The sequence below is a fragment of the Chanodichthys erythropterus genome, chromosome 11 (assembly GCF_024489055.1).
Source record: "Chanodichthys erythropterus isolate Z2021 chromosome 11, ASM2448905v1, whole genome shotgun sequence".
Taxonomy (NCBI): domain Eukaryota; kingdom Metazoa; phylum Chordata; class Actinopteri; order Cypriniformes; family Xenocyprididae; genus Chanodichthys; species Chanodichthys erythropterus.
Window position 1 is genome coordinate 50,049,896 of NC_090231.1, and position 21,225 is coordinate 50,071,120.

The window sequence follows — 21,225 nt, forward strand, 5'->3', positions numbered from 1 at the left end:
TTTATTTACTTGATGACCACAGAATACACTTCTCCGGAAACTGAAAAAGAAACAACCACAACTCATGAAGTTTTCACTACATCCAACAAGCCTGAACAGTTGACAAGCAGACCAACAACTGAAGTTATTTTAACTGCTTCTACAGCAGAAATTAAACATTCAACTGAACGACAGGTGTATGTAACATCAAAGTCTTCAACATCCTCAGATCAAACAACAACACTGTCCTTGTCCACGACAGCAAAGAAAACAACAGAAACTGAAAGCTCCATAGAGACACAAAGTACAATAACATCAAAAACCTCAATTGCACCCATTACAAAAACGCTTCCAACGGTCACTGGTAAAATATTGACAACACTGTCCACAGAATCACAATCTGTGTCCACAATTCCTACGACTGAAGAACAAACCACTGAGTATGAATTGACAACGTCATCTGGAACATCAACATCTACAAGCACATCCCTCCCAATTACACAAACCACACTACCAGTCGTTACCTCCAGGCAACCAACAACGCAAACAAAGACAACTGAAGTGCCAGTCTCAACACTTGTGTCCACAACAGTGAGTGCTGAATCATCCACTGCATTTGAGCTTACCACTCAGGGTCTTTCTTCAACAACAAAACCAGTCAAAGCTGAAACAACTCTTTCAACAACCACAGCAGCCACCCCATCCACTACTGTCCTTGTCGAGGAGGGAAGCACCACTGTCCAACCACCTACAGAAACTTCAGCTCCAATCATTGTCTCCACAACTTCAAAATCATCTACAGCTACTCAGACAACTGGAGAAGTAACAACAACTGAGACAGTAACTGAGAATGAATTGACCACATCTCAGATACCTTTGTCCACCACCAGACCACCAAAGGTGGTAACAACTGGTCAAACAAGCTTACCAACAACTACAGCCACAACAACTTTAGAAGAGTTAACAGCTACTTCATCTGAGACATCATCATCTTCAAGCACATCTCTCCCAGAGACACAAACCTCAGTACCAGTTGTTACATCCACGCAACCAACAACGCAAACAAAGACAACTGAAGTGCCAGTCACGACACTTGTGTCCACAACAGTGAGTGCTGAATCATCCACTGCATTTGAGCTTACCACTCAGGGTCTTTCTTCAACAACAAAACCAGTCAAAGCTGAAACAACTCTTTCAACCACCACACAAGCCATCAAATCCACAACTGTACTTGTCGAGGAGGAAAGCACCACTGTCCAACCACCTACAGAAACTTCAGCTCCAATCAGTGTCTCCACAACTTCAAAATCATCTACAGCTACTCAGACAACTGGAGAAGTAACAACAACTGAGACAGTAACTGAGAATGAATTGACCACATCTCAGATACCTTTGTCCACCACCAGACCACCAAAGGTGGAAACAACTGGTCAAACAAGCTTACCAACAACTACAGCCACAACAACTTTAGAAGAGTTAACAGCTACTTCATCTGAGACATCATCATCTTCAAGCACATCTCTCCCAGAGACACAAACCTCAGTACCAGTTGTTACATCCACGCAACCAACAACGCAAACAAAGACAACTGAAGTGCCAGTCACGACACTTGTGTCCACAACAGTGAGTGCTGAATCATCCACTGCATTTGAGCTTACCACTCAGGGTCTTTCTTCAACAACAAAACCAGTCAAAGCTGAAACAACTCTTTCAACCACCACACCAGCCATCAAATCCACTACTGTCCTTGTCGAGGAGGGAAGCACCACTGTCCAACCACCTACAGAAACTTCAGCTCCAATCAGTGTCTCCACAACTTCAAAATCATCTACAGCTACTCAGACAACTGGAGAAGTAACAACAACTGAGACAGTAACTGAGAATGAATTGACCACATCTCAGATACCATTGTCCACCACCAGACCACCAAAGGTGGTAACAACTGGTCAAACAAGCTTACCAACAACTACAGCCACAACAACTTTAGAAGAGTTAACAGCTACTTCATCTGAGACATCATCATCTTCAAGCACATCTCTCCCAGAGACACAAACCTCAGTACCAGTTGTTACATCCACGCAACCAACAACGCAAACAAAGACAACTGAAGTGCCAGTCACGACACTTGTGTCCACAACAGTGAGTGCTGAATCATCCACTGCATTTGAGCTTACCACTCAGGGTCTTTCTTCAACAACAAAACCAGTCAAAGCTGAAACAACTCTTTCAACCACCACACCAGCCATCAAATCCACTACTGTCCTTGTCGAGGAGGGAAGCACCACTCTTCAACCACCTACAGAAACTTCAGCTCCAATCAGTGTCTCCACAACTTCAAAATCATCTACAGCTACTCAGACAACTGGAGAAGTAACAACAACTGAGACAGTAACTGAGAATGAATTGACCACATCTCAGATACCTCTGTCCACCACCAGACCACCAAAGGTGGTAACAACGGGTCAAACAAGCCTACCAACAACTACAGCCACGACCACTTTAGAAGAGTTAACAGCTACTTCATCTGAGACATCATCATCTTCAAGCACATCTCTCCCAGAGACACAAACCTCAGTACCAGTTGTTACATCCATGCAACCAACAACGCAAACAAAGACAACTGAAGTGCCAGTCACGACACTTGTGTCTACAACAGTGAGTGCTGAATCATCCACTGCATATGAACTTACCACTCAGGGTCTTTCTTCAACAACAAAACCAGTCAAAGCTGAAACAACTCTTTCAACGACCACACCAGCCACCCCATCCACTACTGTCCTTGTCGAGGAGGGAAGCACCACTCTCCAACCACCTACAGAAACTTCAGCTCCAATCAGTGTCTCCACAACTTCAAAATCATCTACAGCTACTCAGACAACTGGAGAAGTAACAACAACTGAGACTGTAACTGAGAATGAATTGACCACATCTCAGACACCTTTGTCCACCACCAGACCACCAAAGGTGGTAACAACTGGTCAAACGAGCCTACCAACAACTACAGCCACGACAACTTTAGAAGAGTTAACAGCTACTTCATCTGAGACATCATCATCTTCAAGCACATCTCTCCCAGAGACACAAACCTCAGTACCAGTTGTTACATCCACGCAACCAACAACGCAAACAAAGACAACTGAAGTGCCAGTCACGACACTTGTGTCCACAACAGTGAGTGCTGAATCATCCACTGCATTTGAGCTTACCACTCAGGGTCTTTCATCAACAACAAAACCAGTCAAAGCTGAAACAACTCTTTCAACCACCACACCAGCCATCAAATCCACTACTGTCCTTGTCGAGGAGGGAAGCACCACTGTCCAACCACCTACAGAAACTTCAGCTCCAATCAGTGTCTCCACAACTTCAAAATCATCTACAGCTACTCAGACAACTGGAGAAGTAACAACAACTGAGACAGTAACTGAGAATGAATTGACCACATCTCAGATACCTTTGTCCACCACCAGACCACCAAAGGTGGTAACAACTGGTCAAACAAGCCTACCAACAACTACAGCCACAACAACTTTAGAAGAGTTAACAGCTACTTCATCTGAGACATCATCATCTTCAAGCACATCTCTCCCAGAGACACAAACCTCAGTACCAGTTGTTACATCCACGCAACCAACAACGCAAACAAAGACAACTGAAGTGCCAGTCACGACACTTGTGTCCACAACAGTGAGTGCTGAATCATCCACTGCATATGAACTTACCACTCAGGGTCTTTCTTCAACAACAAAACCAGTCAAAGCTGAAACAACTCTTTCAACAACCACAGCAGCCACCCCATCCACTACTGTCCTTGTCGAGGAGGGAAGCACCACTGTCCAACCACCTACAGAAACTTCAGCTCCAATCATTGTCTCCACAACTTCAAAATCATCTACAGCTACTCAGACAACTGGAGAAGTAACAACAACTGAGACTGTAACTGAGAATGAATTGACCACATCTCAGACACCTTTGTCCACCACCAGACCACCAAAGGTGGTAACAACGGGTCAAACAAGCCTACCAACAACTACAGCCACAACAACTTTAGAAGAGTTAACAGCTACTTCATCTGAGACATCATCATCTTCAAGCACATCTCTCCCAGAGACACAAACCTCAGTACCGGTTGTTACATCCACGCAACCAACAACGCAAACAAAGACAACTGAAGTGCCAGTCACGACACTTGTGTCCACAACAGTGAGTGCTGAATCATCCACTGCATATGAACTTACCACTCAGGGTCTTTCTTCAACAACAAAACCAGTCAAAGCTGAAACAACTCTTTCAACAACCACAGCAGCCACCCCATCCACTACTGTCCTTGTCGAGGAGGGAAGCACCACTGTCCAACCACCTACAGAAACTTCAGCTCCAATCATTGTCTCCACAACTTCAAAATCATCTACAGCTGCTCAGACAACTGGAGAAGTAACAACAACTGAGACTGTAACTGAGAATGAATTGACCATATCTCAGACACCTTTGTCCACCACCAGACCACCAAAGGTGGTAACAACGGGTCAAACAAGCCTACCAACAACTACAGCCACAACAACTTTAGAAGAGTTAACAGCTACTTCATCTGAGACATCATCATCTTCAAGCACATCTCTCCCAGAGACACAAACCTCAGTACCAGTAGTTACATCCACGCAACCAACAACGCAAACAAAGACAACTGAAGTGCCAGTCACGACACTTGTGTCTACAACAGTGAGTGCTGAATCATCCACTGCATATGAACTTACCACTCAGGGTCTTTCTTCAACAACAAAACCAGTCAAAGCTGAAACAACTCTTTCAACGACCACACCAGCCACCCCATCCACTACTGTCCTTGTCGAGGAGGGAAGCACCACTCTCCAACCACCTACAGAAACTTCAGCTCCAATCAGTGTCTCCACAACTTCAAAATCATCTACAGCTACTCAGACAACTGGAGAAGTAACAACAACTGAGACTGTAACTGAGAATGAATTGACCAAATCTCAGACACCTTTGTCCACCACCAGACCACCAAAGGTGGTAACAACGGGTCAAACGAGCCTACCAACAACTACAGCCACGACAACATTAGAAGAGTTAACAGCTACTTCATCTGAGACATCATCATCTTCAAGCACATCTCTCCCAGAGACACAAACCTCAGTACCAGTTGTTACATCCACGCAACCAACAACGCAAACAAAGACAACTGAAGTGCCAGTCACGACACTTGTGTCCACAACAGTGAGTGCTGAATCATCCACTGCATTTGAGCTTACCACTCAGGGTCTTTCTTCAACAACAAAACCAGTCAAAGCTGAAACAACTCTTTCAACCACCACACCAGCCATCAAATCCACTACTGTCCTTGTCGAGGAGGGAAGCACCACTCTTCAACCACCTACAGAAACTTCAGCTCCAATCAGTGTCTCCACAACTTCAAAATCATCTACAGCTACTCAGACAACTGGAGAAGTAACAACAACTGAGACAGTAACTGAGAATGAATTGACCACATCTCAGATACCTCTGTCCACCACCAGACCACCAAAGGTGGTAACAACGGGTCAAACAAGCCTACCAACAACTACAGCCACGACCACTTTAGAAGAGTTAACAGCTACTTCATCTGAGACATCATCATCTTCAAGCACATCTCTCCCAGAGACACAAACCTCAGTACCAGTTGTTACATCCATGCAACCAACAACGCAAACAAAGACAACTGAAGTGCCAGTCACGACACTTGTGTCTACAACAGTGAGTGCTGAATCATCCACTGCATATGAACTTACCACTCAGGGTCTTTCTTCAACAACAAAACCAGTCAAAGCTGAAACAACTCTTTCAACGACCACACCAGCCACCCCATCCACTACTGTCCTTGTCGAGGAGGGAAGCACCACTCTCCAACCACCTACAGAAACTTCAGCTCCAATCAGTGTCTCCACAACTTCAAAATCATCTACAGCTACTCAGACAACTGGAGAAGTAACAACAACTGAGACTGTAACTGAGAATGAATTGACCACATCTCAGACACCTTTGTCCACCACCAGACCACCAAAGGTGGTAACAACTGGTCAAACGAGCCTACCAACAACTACAGCCACGACAACTTTAGAAGAGTTAACAGCTACTTCATCTGAGACATCATCATCTTCAAGCACATCTCTCCCAGAGACACAAACCTCAGTACCAGTTGTTACATCCACGCAACCAACAACGCAAACAAAGACAACTGAAGTGCCAGTCACGACACTTGTGTCCACAACAGTGAGTGCTGAATCATCCACTGCATTTGAGCTTACCACTCAGGGTCTTTCATCAACAACAAAACCAGTCAAAGCTGAAACAACTCTTTCAACCACCACACCAGCCATCAAATCCACTACTGTCCTTGTCGAGGAGGGAAGCACCACTGTCCAACCACCTACAGAAACTTCAGCTCCAATCAGTGTCTCCACAACTTCAAAATCATCTACAGCTACTCAGACAACTGGAGAAGTAACAACAACTGAGACAGTAACTGAGAATGAATTGACCACATCTCAGATACCTTTGTCCACCACCAGACCACCAAAGGTGGTAACAACTGGTCAAACAAGCCTACCAACAACTACAGCCACAACAACTTTAGAAGAGTTAACAGCTACTTCATCTGAGACATCATCATCTTCAAGCACATCTCTCCCAGAGACACAAACCTCAGTACCAGTTGTTACATCCACGCAACCAACAACGCAAACAAAGACAACTGAAGCGCCAGTCACGACACTTGTGTCCACAACAGTGAGTGCTGAATCATCCACTGCATATGAACTTACCACTCAGGGTCTTTCTTCAACAACAAAACCAGTCAAAGCTGAAACAACTCTTTCAACAACCACAGCAGCCACCCCATCCACTACTGTCCTTGTCGAGGAGGGAAGCACCACTGTCCAACCACCTACAGAAACTTCAGCTCCAATCATTGTCTCCACAACTTCAAAATCATCTACAGCTACTCAGACAACTGGAGAAGTAACAACAACTGAGACTGTAACTGAGAATGAATTGACCACATCTCAGACACCTTTGTCCACCACCAGACCACCAAAGGTGGTAACAACGGGTCAAACAAGCCTACCAACAACTACAGCCACAACAACTTTAGAAGAGTTAACAGCTACTTCATCTGAGACATCATCATCTTCAAGCACATCTCTCCCAGAGACACAAACCTCAGTACCAGTTGTTACATCCACGCAACCAACAACGCAAACAAAGACAACTGAAGTGCCAGTCACGACACTTGTGTCCACAACAGTGAGTGCTGAATCATCCACTGCATATGAACTTACCACTCAGGGTCTTTCTTCAACAACAAAACCAGTCAAAGCTGAAACAACTCTTTCAACAACCACAGCAGCCACCCCATCCACTACTGTCCTTGTCGAGGAGGGAAGCACCACTGTCCAACCACCTACAGAAACTTCAGCTCCAATCATTGTCTCCACAACTTCAAAATCATCTACAGCTGCTCAGACAACTGGAGAAGTAACAACAACTGAGACTGTAACTGAGAATGAATTGACCATATCTCAGACACCTTTGTCCACCACCAGACCACCAAAGGTGGTAACAACGGGTCAAACAAGCCTACCAACAACTACAGCCACAACAACTTTAGAAGAGTTAACAGCTACTTCATCTGAGACATCATCATCTTCAAGCACATCTCTCCCAGAGACACAAACCTCAGTACCAGTAGTTACATCCACGCAACCAACAACGCAAACAAAGACAACTGAAGTGCCAGTCACGACACTTGTGTCCACAACAGTGAGTGCTGAATCATCCACTGCATTTGAGCTTACCACTCAGGGTCTTTCTTCAACAACAAAACCAGTCAAAGCTGAAACAACTCTTTCAACCACCACACCAGCCATCAAATCCACTACTGTCCTTGTCGAGGAGGGAAGCACCACTCTTCAACCACCTACAGAAACTTCAGCTCCAATCAGTGTCTCCACAACTTCAAAATCATCTACAGCTACTCAGACAACTGGAGAAGTAACAACAACTGAGACAGTAACTGAGAATGAATTGACCACATCTCAGATACCTCTGTCCACCACCAGACCACCAAAGGTGGTAACAACAGGTCAAACAAGCCTACCAAAAACTACAGCCACGACCACTTTAGAAGAGTTAACAGCTACTTCATCTGAGACATCATCATCTTCAAGCACATCTCTCCCAGAGACACAAACCTCAGTACCAGTTGTTACATCCACGCAACCAACAACGCAAACAAAGACAACTGAAGTGCCAGTCACGACACTTGTGTCCACAACAGTGAGTGCTGAATCATCCACTGCATATGAACTTACCACTCAGGGTCTTTCTTCAACAACAAAACCAGTCAAGGCTGAAACAACTCTTTCAACAACCACAGCAGCCACCCCATCCACTACTGTCCTTGTCGAGGAGGGAAGCACCACTGTCCAACCACCTACAGAAACTTCAGCTCCAATCAGTGTCTCCACAAATTCAAAATCATCTACAGCTACTCAGACAACTGGAGAAGTAACAACAACTGAGACTGTAACTGAGAATGAATTGACCACATCTCAGACACCTTTGTCCACCACCAGACCACCAAAGGTGGTAACAACGGGTCAAACAAGCCTACCAACAACTACAGCCACAACAACTTTAGAAGAGTTAACAGCTACTTCATCTGAGACATCATCATCTTCAAGCACATCTCTCCCAGAGACACAAACCTCAGTACCAGTTGTTACATCCACGCAACCAACAACGCAAACAAAGACAACTGAAGTGCCAGTCACGACACTTGTGTCTACAACAGTGAGTGCTGAATCATCCACTGCATATGAACTTACCACTCAGGGTCTTTCTTCAACAACAAAACCAGTCAAAGCTGAAACAACTCTTTCAACGACCACACCAGCCACCCCATCCACTACTGTCCTTGTCGAGGAGGGAAGCACCACTCTCCAACCACCTACAGAAACTTCAGCTCCAATCAGTGTCTCCACAACTTCAAAATCATCTACAGCTACTCAGACAACTGGAGAAGTAACAACAACTGAGACTGTAACTGAGAATGAATTGACCACATCTCAGACACCTTTGTCCACCACCAGACCACCAAAGGTGGTAACAACGGGTCAAACAAGCCTACCAACAACTACAGCCACAACAACTTTAGAAGAGTTAACAGCTACTTCATCTGAGACATCATCATCTTCAAGCACATCTCTCCCAGAGACACAAACCTCAGTACCAGTTGTTACATCCACGCAACCAACAACGCAAACAAAGACAACTGAAGTGCCAGTCACGACACTTGTGTCCACAACAGTGAGTGCTGAATCATCCACTGCATTTGAGCTTACCACTCAGGGTCTTTCTTCAACAACAAAACCAGTCAAAGCTGAAACAACTCTTTCAACCACCACACCAGCCATCAAATCCACTACTGTCCTTGTCGAGGAGGGAAGCACCACTGTCCAACCACCTACAGAATCTTCAGCTCCAATCAGTGTCTCCACAACTTCAAAATCATCTACAGCTACTCAGACAACTGGAGAAGTAACAACAACTGAGACAGTAACTGAGAATGAATTGACCACATCTCAGATACCTTTGTCCACCACCAGACCACCAAAGGTGGTAACAACTGGTCAAACAAGCCTACCAACAACTACAGCCACAACAACTTTAGAAGAGTTAACAGCTACTTCATCTGAGACATCATCATCTTCAAGCACATCTCTCCCAGAGACACAAACCTCAGTACCAGTTGTTACATCCACGCAACCAACAACGCAAACAAAGACAACTGAAGTGCCAGTCACGAGACTTGTGTCCACAACAGTGAGTGCTGAATCATCCACTGCATATGAACTTACCACTCAGGGTCTTTCTTCAACAACAAAACCAGTCAAAGCTGAAACAACTCTTTCAACAACCACAGCAGCCACCCCATCCACTACTGTCCTTGTCGAGGAGGGAAGCACCACTGTCCAACCACCTACAGAAACTTCAGCTCCAATCAGTGTCTCCACAACTTCAAAATCATCTACAGCTACTCAGACAACTGGAGAAGTAACAACAACTGAGACTGTAACTGAGAATGAATTGACCACATCTCAGAAACCTTTGTCCACCACCAGACCACCAAAGGTGGTAACAACAGGTCAAACAAGCCTACCAACAACTACAGCCACAACAACTTTAGAAGAGTTAACAGCTACTTCATCTGAGACATCATCATCTTCAAGCACATCTCTCCCAGAGACACAAACCTCAGTACCAGTTGTTACATCCACGCAACCAACAACGCAAACAAAGACAACTGAAGTGCCAGTCACGACACTTGTGTCCACAACAGTGAGTGCTGAATCATCCACTGCATATGAACTTACCACTCAGGGTCTTTCTTCAACAACAAAACCAGTCAAAGCTGAAACAACTCTTTCAACAACCACAGCAGCCACCCCATCCACTACTGTCCTTGTCGAGGAGGGAAGCACCACTGTCCAACCACGTACAGAAACTTCAGCTCCAATCAGTGTCTCCACAACTTCAAAATCATCTACAGCTACTCAGACAACTGGAGAAGTAACAACAACTGAGACTGTAACTGAGAATGAATTGACCACATCTCAGAAACCTTTGTCCACCACCAGACCACCAAAGGTGGTAACAACAGGTCAAACAAGCCTACCAACAACTACAGCCACAACAACTTTAGAAGAGTTAACAGCTACTTCATCTGAGACATCATCATCTTCAAGCACATCTCTCCCAGAGACACAAACCTCAGTACCAGTTGTTACATCCACGCAACCAACAACGCAAACAAAGACAACTGAAGTGCCAGTCACGACACTTGTGTCCACAACAGTGAGTGCTGAATCATCCACTGCATTTGAGCTTACCACTCAGGGTCTTTCTTCAACAACAAAACCAGTCAAGGCTGAAACAACTCTTTCAACAACCACAGCAGCCACCCCATCCACTACTGTCCTTGTCGAGGAGGGAAGCACCACTGTCCAACCACCTACAGAAACTTCAGCTCCAATCAGTGTCTCCACAACTTCAAAATCATCTACAGCTACTCAGACAACTGGAGAAGTAACAACAACTGAGACTGTAACTGAGAATGAATTGACCACATCTCAGATACCTTTGTCCACCACCAGACCACCAAAGGTGGTAACAACGGGTCAAACAAGCCTACCAACAACTACAGCCACAACAACTTTAGAAGAGTTAACAGCTACTTCATCTGAGACATCATCATATTCAAGCACATCTCTCCCAGAGACACAAACCTCAGTACCAGTTGTTACATCCACGCAACCAACAACGCAAACAAAGACAACTGAAGTGCCAGTCACGACACTTGTGTCTACAACAGTGAGTGCTGAATCATCCACTGCATATGAACTTACCACTCAGGGTCTTTCTTCAACAACAAAACCAGTCAAAGCTGAAACAACTCTTTCAACGACCACACCAGCCACCCCATCCACTACTGTCCTTGTCGAGGAGGGAAGCACCACTCTCCAACCACCTACAGAAACTTCAGCTCCAATCAGTGTCTCCACAACTTCAAAATCATCTACAGCTACTCAGACAACTGGAGAAGTAACAACAACTGAGACTGTAACTGAGAATGAATTGACCACATCTCAGACACCTTTGTCCACCACCAGACCACCAAAGGTGGTAACAACGGGTCAAACAAGCCTACCAACAACTACAGCCACAACAACTTTAGAAGAGTTAACAGCTACTTCATCTGAGACATCATCATCTTCAAGCACATCTCTCCCAGAGACACAAACCTCAGTACCAGTTGTTACATCCACGCAACCAACAACGCAAACAAAGACAACTGAAGTGCCAGTCACGACACTTGTGTCCACAACAGTGAGTGCTGAATCATCCACTGCATTTGAGCTTACCACTCAGGGTCTTTCTTCAACAACAAAACCAGTAAAAGCTGAAACAACTCTTTCAACCACCACACCAGCCATCAAATCCACTACTGTCCTTTTTGAGGAGGGAAGCACCACTGTCCAACCACCTACAGAAACTTCAGCTCCAATCAGTGTCTCCACAACTTCAAAATCATCTACAGCTACTCAGACAACTGGAGAAGTAACAACAACTGAGACTGTAACTGAGAATGAATTGACCACATCTCAGACACCTTTGTCCACCACCAGACCACCAAAGGTGGTAACAACGGGTCAAACAAGCCTACCAACAACTACAGCCACAACAACATTAGAAGAGTTAACAGCTACTTCATCTGAGACATCATCATCTTCAAGCACATCTCTCCCAGAGACACAAACCTCAGTACCAGTTGTTATATCCACGCAACCAACAACGCAAACAAAGACAACTGAAGTGCCAGTCACGGCACTTGTGTCCACAACAGTGAGTGCTGAATCATCCACTGCATTTGAGCTTACCACTCAGGGTCTTTCTTCAACAACAAAACCAGTCAAAGCTGAAACAACTCTTTCAACCACCACACCAGCCATCAAATCCACTACTGTCCTTGTCGAGGAGGGAAGCACCACTGTCCAACCACCTACAGAAACTTCAGCTCCAATCAGTGTCTCCACAACTTCAAAATCATCTACAGCTACTCAGACAACTGGAGAAGTAACAACAACTGAGACAGTAACTGAGAATGAATTGACCACATCTCAGATACCTTTGTCCACCACCAGACCACCAAAGGTGGTAACAACTGGTCAAACAAGCCTACCAACAACTACAGCCACAACAACTTTAGAAGAGTTAACAGCTACTTCATCTGAGACACCATCATCTTCAAGCACATCTCTCCCAGAGACACAAACCTCAGTACCATTTGTTACATCCACGCAACCAACAACGCAAACAAAGACAACTGAAGTGCCAGTCACGACACTTGTGTCCACAACAGTGCGTGCTGAATCATCCACAGCATTTGAGCTTACCACTCAGGGTCTTTCTTCAACAACAAAACCAGTCAAAGCTGAAACAACTCTTTCAACCACCACGCCAGCCATCAAATCCACTACTGTCCTTGTCGAGGAGGGAAGCACCACTCTCCAACCACCTACAGAAACTTCAGCTCCAATCAGTGTCTCCACAACTTCAAAATCATCTACAGCTACTCAGACAACTGGAGAAGTAACAACAACTGAGACAGTAACTGAGAATGAATTGACCACATCTCAGATACCTTTGTCCACCACCAGACCACCAAAGGTGGTAACAACTGGTCAAACAAGCCTACCAACAACTACAGCCACAACAACTTTAGAAGAGTTAACAGCTACTTCATCTGAGACATCATCATCTTCAAGCACATCTCTCCCAGAAACACAAACCTTAGTACCAGTTGTTACATCCACACAACCAACAACGCAAACAAAGACAACTGAAGTGCCAGTCACGACACTTGTGTCCACAACAGTGAGTGCTGAATCATCCACTGCATTTGAGCTTACCACTCAGGGTCTTTCTTCAACAACAAAACCAGTCAAAGCTGAAACAACTCTTTCAACCACCACACCAGCCATCAAATCCACTACTGTCCTTGTCGAGGAGGGAAGCACCACTGTCCAACCATCTACAGAAACTTCAGCTCCAATCAGTGTCTCCACAACTTCAAAATCATCTACAGCTACTCAGACAACTGGAGAAGTAACAACAACTGAGACAGTAACTGAGAATGAATTGACCACATCTCAGATACCTTTGTCCACCACCAGACCACCAAAGGTGGTAACAACTGGTCAAACAAGCCTACCAACAACTACAGCCACAACAACTTTAGAAGAGTTAACAGCTACTTCATCTGAGACATCATCATCTTCAAGCACATCTCTCCCAGAGACACAAACCTCAGTACCAGTTGTTACATCCACGCAACCAACAACGCAAACAAAGACAACTGAAGTGCCAGTCACGACACTTGTGTCCACAACATTGCGTGCTGAATCATCCACTGCATTTGAGCTTACCACTCAGGGTCTTTCTTCAACAACAAAACCAGTCAAAGCTGAAACAACTCTTTCAACAACCACACCAGCCACCCTATCCACTACTGTCCTTGTCGTGGAGGGAAGCACCACTGTCCAACCACCTACAGAAACCTCAGCTCCAATCATTGTCTCCACAACTTCAAAATCATCTACAGCTACTCAAACAATTGGAGAAGTAACAACAACTGAGACTATAACTGAGAATGAATTGACCACATCTCAGACACCTTTGTCCACCACCAGGCCACCAAAGGTGGTAACAACGGGTCTAACAAGCCTACCAACAACTACAGCCACGACCACTTTAGAAGAGTTAACAGCTACTTCATCTGAGACATCATCATCTTCAAGCACATCTCTCCCAGAGACACAAACCTCAGTACCAGTTGTTACATCCATGCAACCAACAACGCAAACAAAGACAACTGAAGTGCCAGTCACAACACTTGTGTCCACAACAGTGAGTGCTGAATCATCCACCGCATATGAACTTACCACTCAGGGTCTTTCTTCAACAACAAAACCAGTCAAAGCTGAAACAACTCTTTCAACAACCACAGCAGCCACCCCATCCACTACAGTCCTTTTCGAGGAGGGAAGCACCACTGTCCAACCACCTACAGAAACTTCAGCTCCAATCATTGTCTCCACAACTTCAAAATCATCTACAGCTACTCAGACAACTGGAGAAGTAACAACAACTGAGACTGTAACTGAGAATGAATTGACCACATCTCAGACACCTTTGTCCACCACCAGGCCACCAAAGGTGGTGACAACTGGTCAAACAAGCCTACCATCAACTACATCCACAACCACTTTAGAAGAGGAAACCTCATTTGAAACAACCAAAACAATAAATAAATCCACAATTTCACCAATTACCACTACGAATGTTTTCTACTCATCCACATCTAGGGAGACCTCAATTGCTCCCATTACACAAACACTGCCATCTTTTACTCAGACCCTTCCTGTGACTACAGAATCATCTCTTTTCTCAACTACTCCTATTGTTTGTTGTTTTGTTAATGGCACAGATTTTCAGTCAGGTACAAAAAAGGCTCATTCTTATTTTTAATATTTAATATTTGAGAGACAGTCTAAAATTTTCTATCTTCTGTTTTTTGCAGGTGATATCATTTATAATGTTACTGATGGCTTTGGCTGGTGCTTCACTGCATACTGTAATTCAACTTGTCATATCGTGAAGATTTCAACATCTTGTGGAACCACTCCATCACCATCCATTTCTCCTGAAACAACCACATATTCTAGTGCATCAACTATAGGCACAACACAACCTGTCACATTAATATCCACAACTAATACAAACACAGAAGTAACAGCTACAACCTTTGGGCCTAAGTGTGATGCTCTTGATCCACCAAGACAGGTACGTCCTACTTCAAATAATTTGGTCCTTTAAAGGGATACTCCACTGTTTTTTCATATTAAACTATGTTATTCCCTTAACTAAGACGAGTTGATACATACCTCTCTCGTCTCAGTGCGTGGCACTCCGCTCCCTCTCCTCCTCCCCCTCATTTCCGTCAATAGAACCAACGTGACTTTTACAGGAGAGGGAGCGGGGGCCGGTGAGAGGACTTTTCACGAGTGAAGATATTACTGCGCCAAGTCAAAGTGCTCCCGAGCACTTGCTATGGTATTCCGCCATACAATATAGTTATCCATTTTACACGCTTAGAAAAGCACAACGTTTTGTTTTGTGTCACCGTCCTAGGTCGAGTTACACTACTCGAGTAACTGTATTTAAATAGGGAAAACGTGGAGGTGTTTGGTAGCTTCTCTGCTTGGCCCCTATTGAATGAACTGGGCTAAGCTAAGTGCTAATAAAGTTTTGCCGCAAGACAGAGGGATTTAGTGCATGCACTGAGACGAGAGAGGTATGTATCAACTCGTCTTAGTTAAGGGAATAACATAGTTTAATATGAAAAAAACGGTGGAGTATCCCTTTAATTCATAGATTGTGGAACCCTTATCATCAGTAGGGCCATGGCCCTCCATTTCAGTGGAAAAACAAGAAAATCAAAAATAAATTTACGTTTGCAGTTGACATTTTTTATCCAAAGCAACTTACATTGCATTGGATAATTACTTCTGGATAAGTAATGAATTAATTATATTTAATTATATGTTGGCAAGCTGACACAAATGGATGTTAAGCAAACTCTTGAATATGCATAGTAGATTTGCATATTTTGATGGGAATATTACTGAACCATTAAAATATAAATGGAGTCTCGGGTGTAGGGGAATAATGAACATCTTTAAATCAAGCAAGGTCATAGAATTAACAATCACAGAATTTAGTGAATAGAATTTATTAAACCATGTCAGCTTCCTTTCTATGAAAATGGGTTTTACCTGACAAGTTTTATTGGTTTTGCAGCCCAATGATACTTGGCAGAGTGGATGTCAAATGTGTGAGTGTGACAGTGAAACACTGAGGGTCCTTTGCCAGCCTGTTACTTGTGCTGTTTCACCACCTGTTACTTGTGATAAGCCTGGACAAGTGCTTGTCAACACAACAATTGACTGCTGTGAGATCTATGAATGCAGTAAGTGATCTGAACACAAGCATTTTAAAGCAGATGTTTCCATAAATGCAAATAACGATTAAAGTTCTATTAATTTTATATATTAACTAAACAATGGATGTCAACTGATGAGCAATAGCAAAAAAAAAAAAAATAATAAGGTCCTAAAGAAAATATGGGCCTTGTTTTTACTCTTTAACTTGTAAAAGTTAGACAGCACATTTGTGGTCTAAAAATGTATTATAGAAATGTCTGTACATTTACAATAAAATGATAAAGAAAAATGTTTTATATTACTCTACAGGCTGCGATAAGAATCTGTGCCCTATTCCCACACTACAATGTCCACTGGGCTTTATACCATCCATCAGTGTAACTCCAGATAACTGCTGTCCAGAGTATGTTTGCTGTGAGTATGTGGACTAGTTGTTCTCAGTGAATGATACTTTAATGTTTAGGTATTATGCAATGCACAGGTATGAACTCATTCGTTTCTTATTCTTTACAGCACCCATGGAAGTTTGTGTCCATAATACCACAGTGTATCAGGTAAAATTAGATATTTATGTATAAATAAATGCCTTATAAGATCTCTAAAACAATTACATGTGCACTTATTCTATTATTTTTCTCTCTAGCCTGGCTCTCCTATACCAAGTGATGATCCTTGTACACATTGTTATTGTGGTGGGGATGTAGATCCTGAAACAAATCTTCTTACTCCAGAGTGTGTGATAGCTACCTGCAACTATAACTGTCCAGAGGTATAGAGATCTATTTTTGTCTGTAATGAAGACTAGATCAATTGTGTTATACATAATACAGATTTAAAGGAACCCAATGCCCATTTAAGCATCAATTTCCAGGCAATGTGATGCATTTCTCCTCTTTTCCTATAGGATCAGGAGTACCAGTCTATTCCTGGTCAGTGCTGTGGAAAGTGTGTTAGCACAAATTGTGTGGTTATGCATGACAATGTCACAGTTACCATTTCAGTAAGATCTTACATTCATTCTAGCATTTTAATCAAATTACTATTAATTTCTTTGTGTAGTAATCTTTTAATATATTTCTAATCTATATATTTCTCCACCAACAGGTTAACCAGACATGGCAACCAACTAATGACAAATGTGTGAAATACGAGTGTGAACGAAACAACGGTAACTCATTGGCAGTTGAGATTAAGACTGCTTGTCCTGCCTTTAATGCTGAAGATTGTATTCCTGTAAGTGGCTTTCACAGGACACTATTTTGATTGAACTATTGGTATTTGTATATAAAAAAAGTCAGTGTAATGGTCAATGCTGTTTCGTTTTCTACAGGGAACAGAGACAACAGATGCTGATGGCTGCTGTAAAACTTGTGAGTCTCAGCTGAGAGAATTTATTATGGAAAATAATTATACAAAAATAATTGCATATGAGAATTAAATCTCACTCTTGGTAACAATTATACATTTATGTATTGTTTGAATCATGATTTGTAATTTATAAAATTGACAGTTAATGCTAATCACACATACATCTGCATACTCATATTTTCTGAAGAAAATGTCAATTTTTGGCAGCAAAATAACATTTTGAGAGAGAAGAAAATAGTACCTTTTAAAGTTTTTCAGGACGTACAAGCTGTAGAAGTATATTTTATAACACTTACCTAATGCGTTTTTCATTTCTATTAGGTACACTGGACAACAAATGTAATGTCCAGAAGAACAGCACCTTCTTGGTCAGCAATGGCTGTATAAGCAGCACACCTGTGGAAATAACTTCTTGTGCAGGCTCGTGTGATACCTCATCAATGTGAGTACCAAAATCAGAAGCCTTCGTTTCTAAATATATGTACTTTTTGTGCCATGCCATTAAAAAGGTAACTAAGTTTATTTCACAATTCTGACTTTTTTATATCTCACAATTGACATTTTCTTTCTTAGAATTGAGTTTATATATTGCAATTCTGAGAAAAATATAATACATAAACTCACAATATTTTTTCCCCCCCAGAACTGTGAGATATAATTGCAAAAAAAAAAGAAAAAAAAGTCTGAATTGTAATATAAAAAGTCACAATTATCTTTTTTATTTTTTATTCCATGGCAGAAACAAGCTTCCATAATATGGAGGCAGAATACTTATACTGTCTGTGCTGGTAATTAACACCAGAACTGTCTCTTCATTGTATGTTAAAACAGATACTCTGTAGAAGCGAATGCTCTCGTGCATTCATGCTCGTGCTGTCAAGAAATGACAACCACCAGAAAGGAAGTGACTCTGACTTGCCCAGATGGGTCAAACATCAACCACTCATACATTCACATTGAGTCTTGTGGCTGCAGGACCAGCGATTGCTCTGGTCAATCTACTTCCTTAAAGAGACGCCGGAGGAGATTGTGAACCTACATTTTTAACAACGTACAGTAGAGCCATTTCAAATGTATCTTATGGCATGAATCTGTAAATTTTAAAACTTTTAAATGTTTGTGATAATTATCTCTATGGTGTCATGAGAATGACGGCTCTTTTGTTTCTTGTCTAGTAGATCTTAATAAACTAATGCAAACTGAATTTTGCCTGCAAGTTTTCATTTTTCTGCTCTCAAAATTCTGCACAGAAAGAAATCTGTGAATGGCATGGTGGAAAGGATTGTGGATTTGCAATGTATAGATTTTAGATGCAAAATTATTGTAACTGTGTGGGCAACCAATGACCATTACTCATAAATTATATTTGAATTAGAAGTTAAATCCAAACAGTTAAGTTAGAGAGGTATGGCAAGTATAGCCTAGCCTTTACATTTTGCAGATGCTTTTATCAAAAGCAACTTACAGTAAAAGAACAGCAATTTTTCAAAGATCCAACAATATTTATAGTACACAATGCTATTATTAGAAAGCTAGGTTAGGAAACCAGCCCAGTGCAGAGGAGACATGCAAAGAAGAAAAAAATTATCATTTTGTGAAAATCCAGCAGTCAGAGGAGCAGAGATCATGCCTTGGGGAGTAGAGAGTTAAAAGTTAAGACAAATATTGTGGTGACAAACCATTCAAAGTCTTGTTGGTAAGCATGGGAACTTGTACTGGCGCTTCTCAGGATTTTGGCAGCTGAGTTTTACACATACTGCAATTTATATAAGGTAGATTTAGAAACCCCAGTGGAGCATTACAATAATCAGTGCAAGAAAATACAAATGTATTGATCGGTTTTGCAGCCAAGAGAAAGATAACATAGGGCACAGTCTTGCAATGGTTCTGAGATGTTTTCACAGTATTCTGGACATGAGCATCAAATGTTAAATTGGAGTCAAATATCACCCCAGCAGAGCCATCCACATTTAGGGTTAAAGAACCAGCTTTAAGTATTTGGTGGAGCGAACTAATGAGCATAACATCAGTCTTGTCACTGTTGAGATTTTGAGACATCCATATTTTTATCTAAAAAATACAGTGTTTAAGAAAGGCAACAGCTGTATTATCACCAGGTTCTGAATGACTGCAAATCAAGGTGCCATCTGCATAAAAATGAAACTTAATACCAAGGGGAAAAATGTATATGCTAAAAAGTAAAGGACTCAAAATCGACCCCTGGGGAACACCAAATTGAACTAACCAACTTTGGCTTCCACCATCCACCCAGAAAAATCAAACTGCCTATGGTCTGAGAGATAAGGCTTGAACCAGTTTAATACAGTATCAGTAACACCAAAAACAGTTTCCAGACGAGTGAGTAAAAGAAAATGATCTTCAGTGTAAAAAGCTGTGCTGAGATCGAGAACAATCAGAATTGAAGGACAACCAGAGTCTGCAGCAATTAACAAGTCATTACTAACCTTAACTAATGCTGTTTCAGTGCTTTGTAGTTTGCGGAATCCAGATTGAAGGGGCCTAAAAAGATTATTTGGATCAGTGGTTCCCACATCAAGGGCCCCCTCCTCTCAGAATCAATAATGCACAAAAACATTTGTATTGTAGTGTTATTACTTTTCAACCCCATGTTATTATTTCTTTAAAAGGTGTCCTAGAATCAAAAATTTAATTTACCTTGGCATAGTTGAATAACAAGAGTTCAGTACATGGAAATGACATACAGTGAATGTCAAACTCCATTGTTTCCTCCTTCTTATATAAATCTCATTTGTTTAAAAGACCTCCGAAGAACAGGCAAATCTCAACATAACACCCACTGTTATGTAACAGTCAGGATCATTAATATGTACGCCCCCAATATTTGCATATGCCAGCCCATGTTCAAGGCATTAGACAAGGGCAACCAGTATTAACATCTGGAGCAGCACAGCTGAATCATCAGACTATTTAAGCAAACAAGAAGAACAGTGAAAAATGGCAGATGGAGCAATAATAACTGACATGATCCATGATATCATGATACTTTTAGTGATATTTGTAAATTGTCTTTATAAATGTTTCGTTAGCATGCTGCTAATGTACTGTTAAATGTGGTTAAAGTTACCATTGTTTCTTACTGTATTCACGGAGACAAGAGCCATCGCTATTTTATAAAATATGATATAAAAAACTGGATGACCAATAATTTCCTACTACTAAATTCAGAAAAAACAGAGATTCTAATTTTTGGACCAAAAACTTCTTCACGTAATAACCT

General features: G+C 42.3%; 1 protein-coding gene across 1 annotated transcript in view; it reads left to right on the plus strand.

Annotated features, from left to right (window-relative positions):
* LOC137030785 (mucin-2) overlaps window positions 1-18,412 on the plus strand; it is a 29,841-nt gene extending 11,429 nt beyond the window's left edge. The window contains exons 29-38 of the mRNA XM_067401219.1: window positions 572-14,824; window positions 15,176-15,438; window positions 16,456-16,624; window positions 16,908-17,012; window positions 17,112-17,152; window positions 17,242-17,367; window positions 17,503-17,598; window positions 17,703-17,831; window positions 17,929-17,968; window positions 18,288-18,412. Of these exons, the coding sequence (XP_067257320.1) occupies window positions 572-14,824; window positions 15,176-15,438; window positions 16,456-16,624; window positions 16,908-17,012; window positions 17,112-17,152; window positions 17,242-17,367; window positions 17,503-17,598; window positions 17,703-17,831; window positions 17,929-17,968; window positions 18,288-18,412 (15,347 nt within the window). The remainder of the gene's footprint in view (window positions 1-571; window positions 14,825-15,175; window positions 15,439-16,455; window positions 16,625-16,907; window positions 17,013-17,111; window positions 17,153-17,241; window positions 17,368-17,502; window positions 17,599-17,702; window positions 17,832-17,928; window positions 17,969-18,287) is intronic.
* The last annotated feature ends 2,813 nt before the right edge of the window (window positions 18,413-21,225 follow it).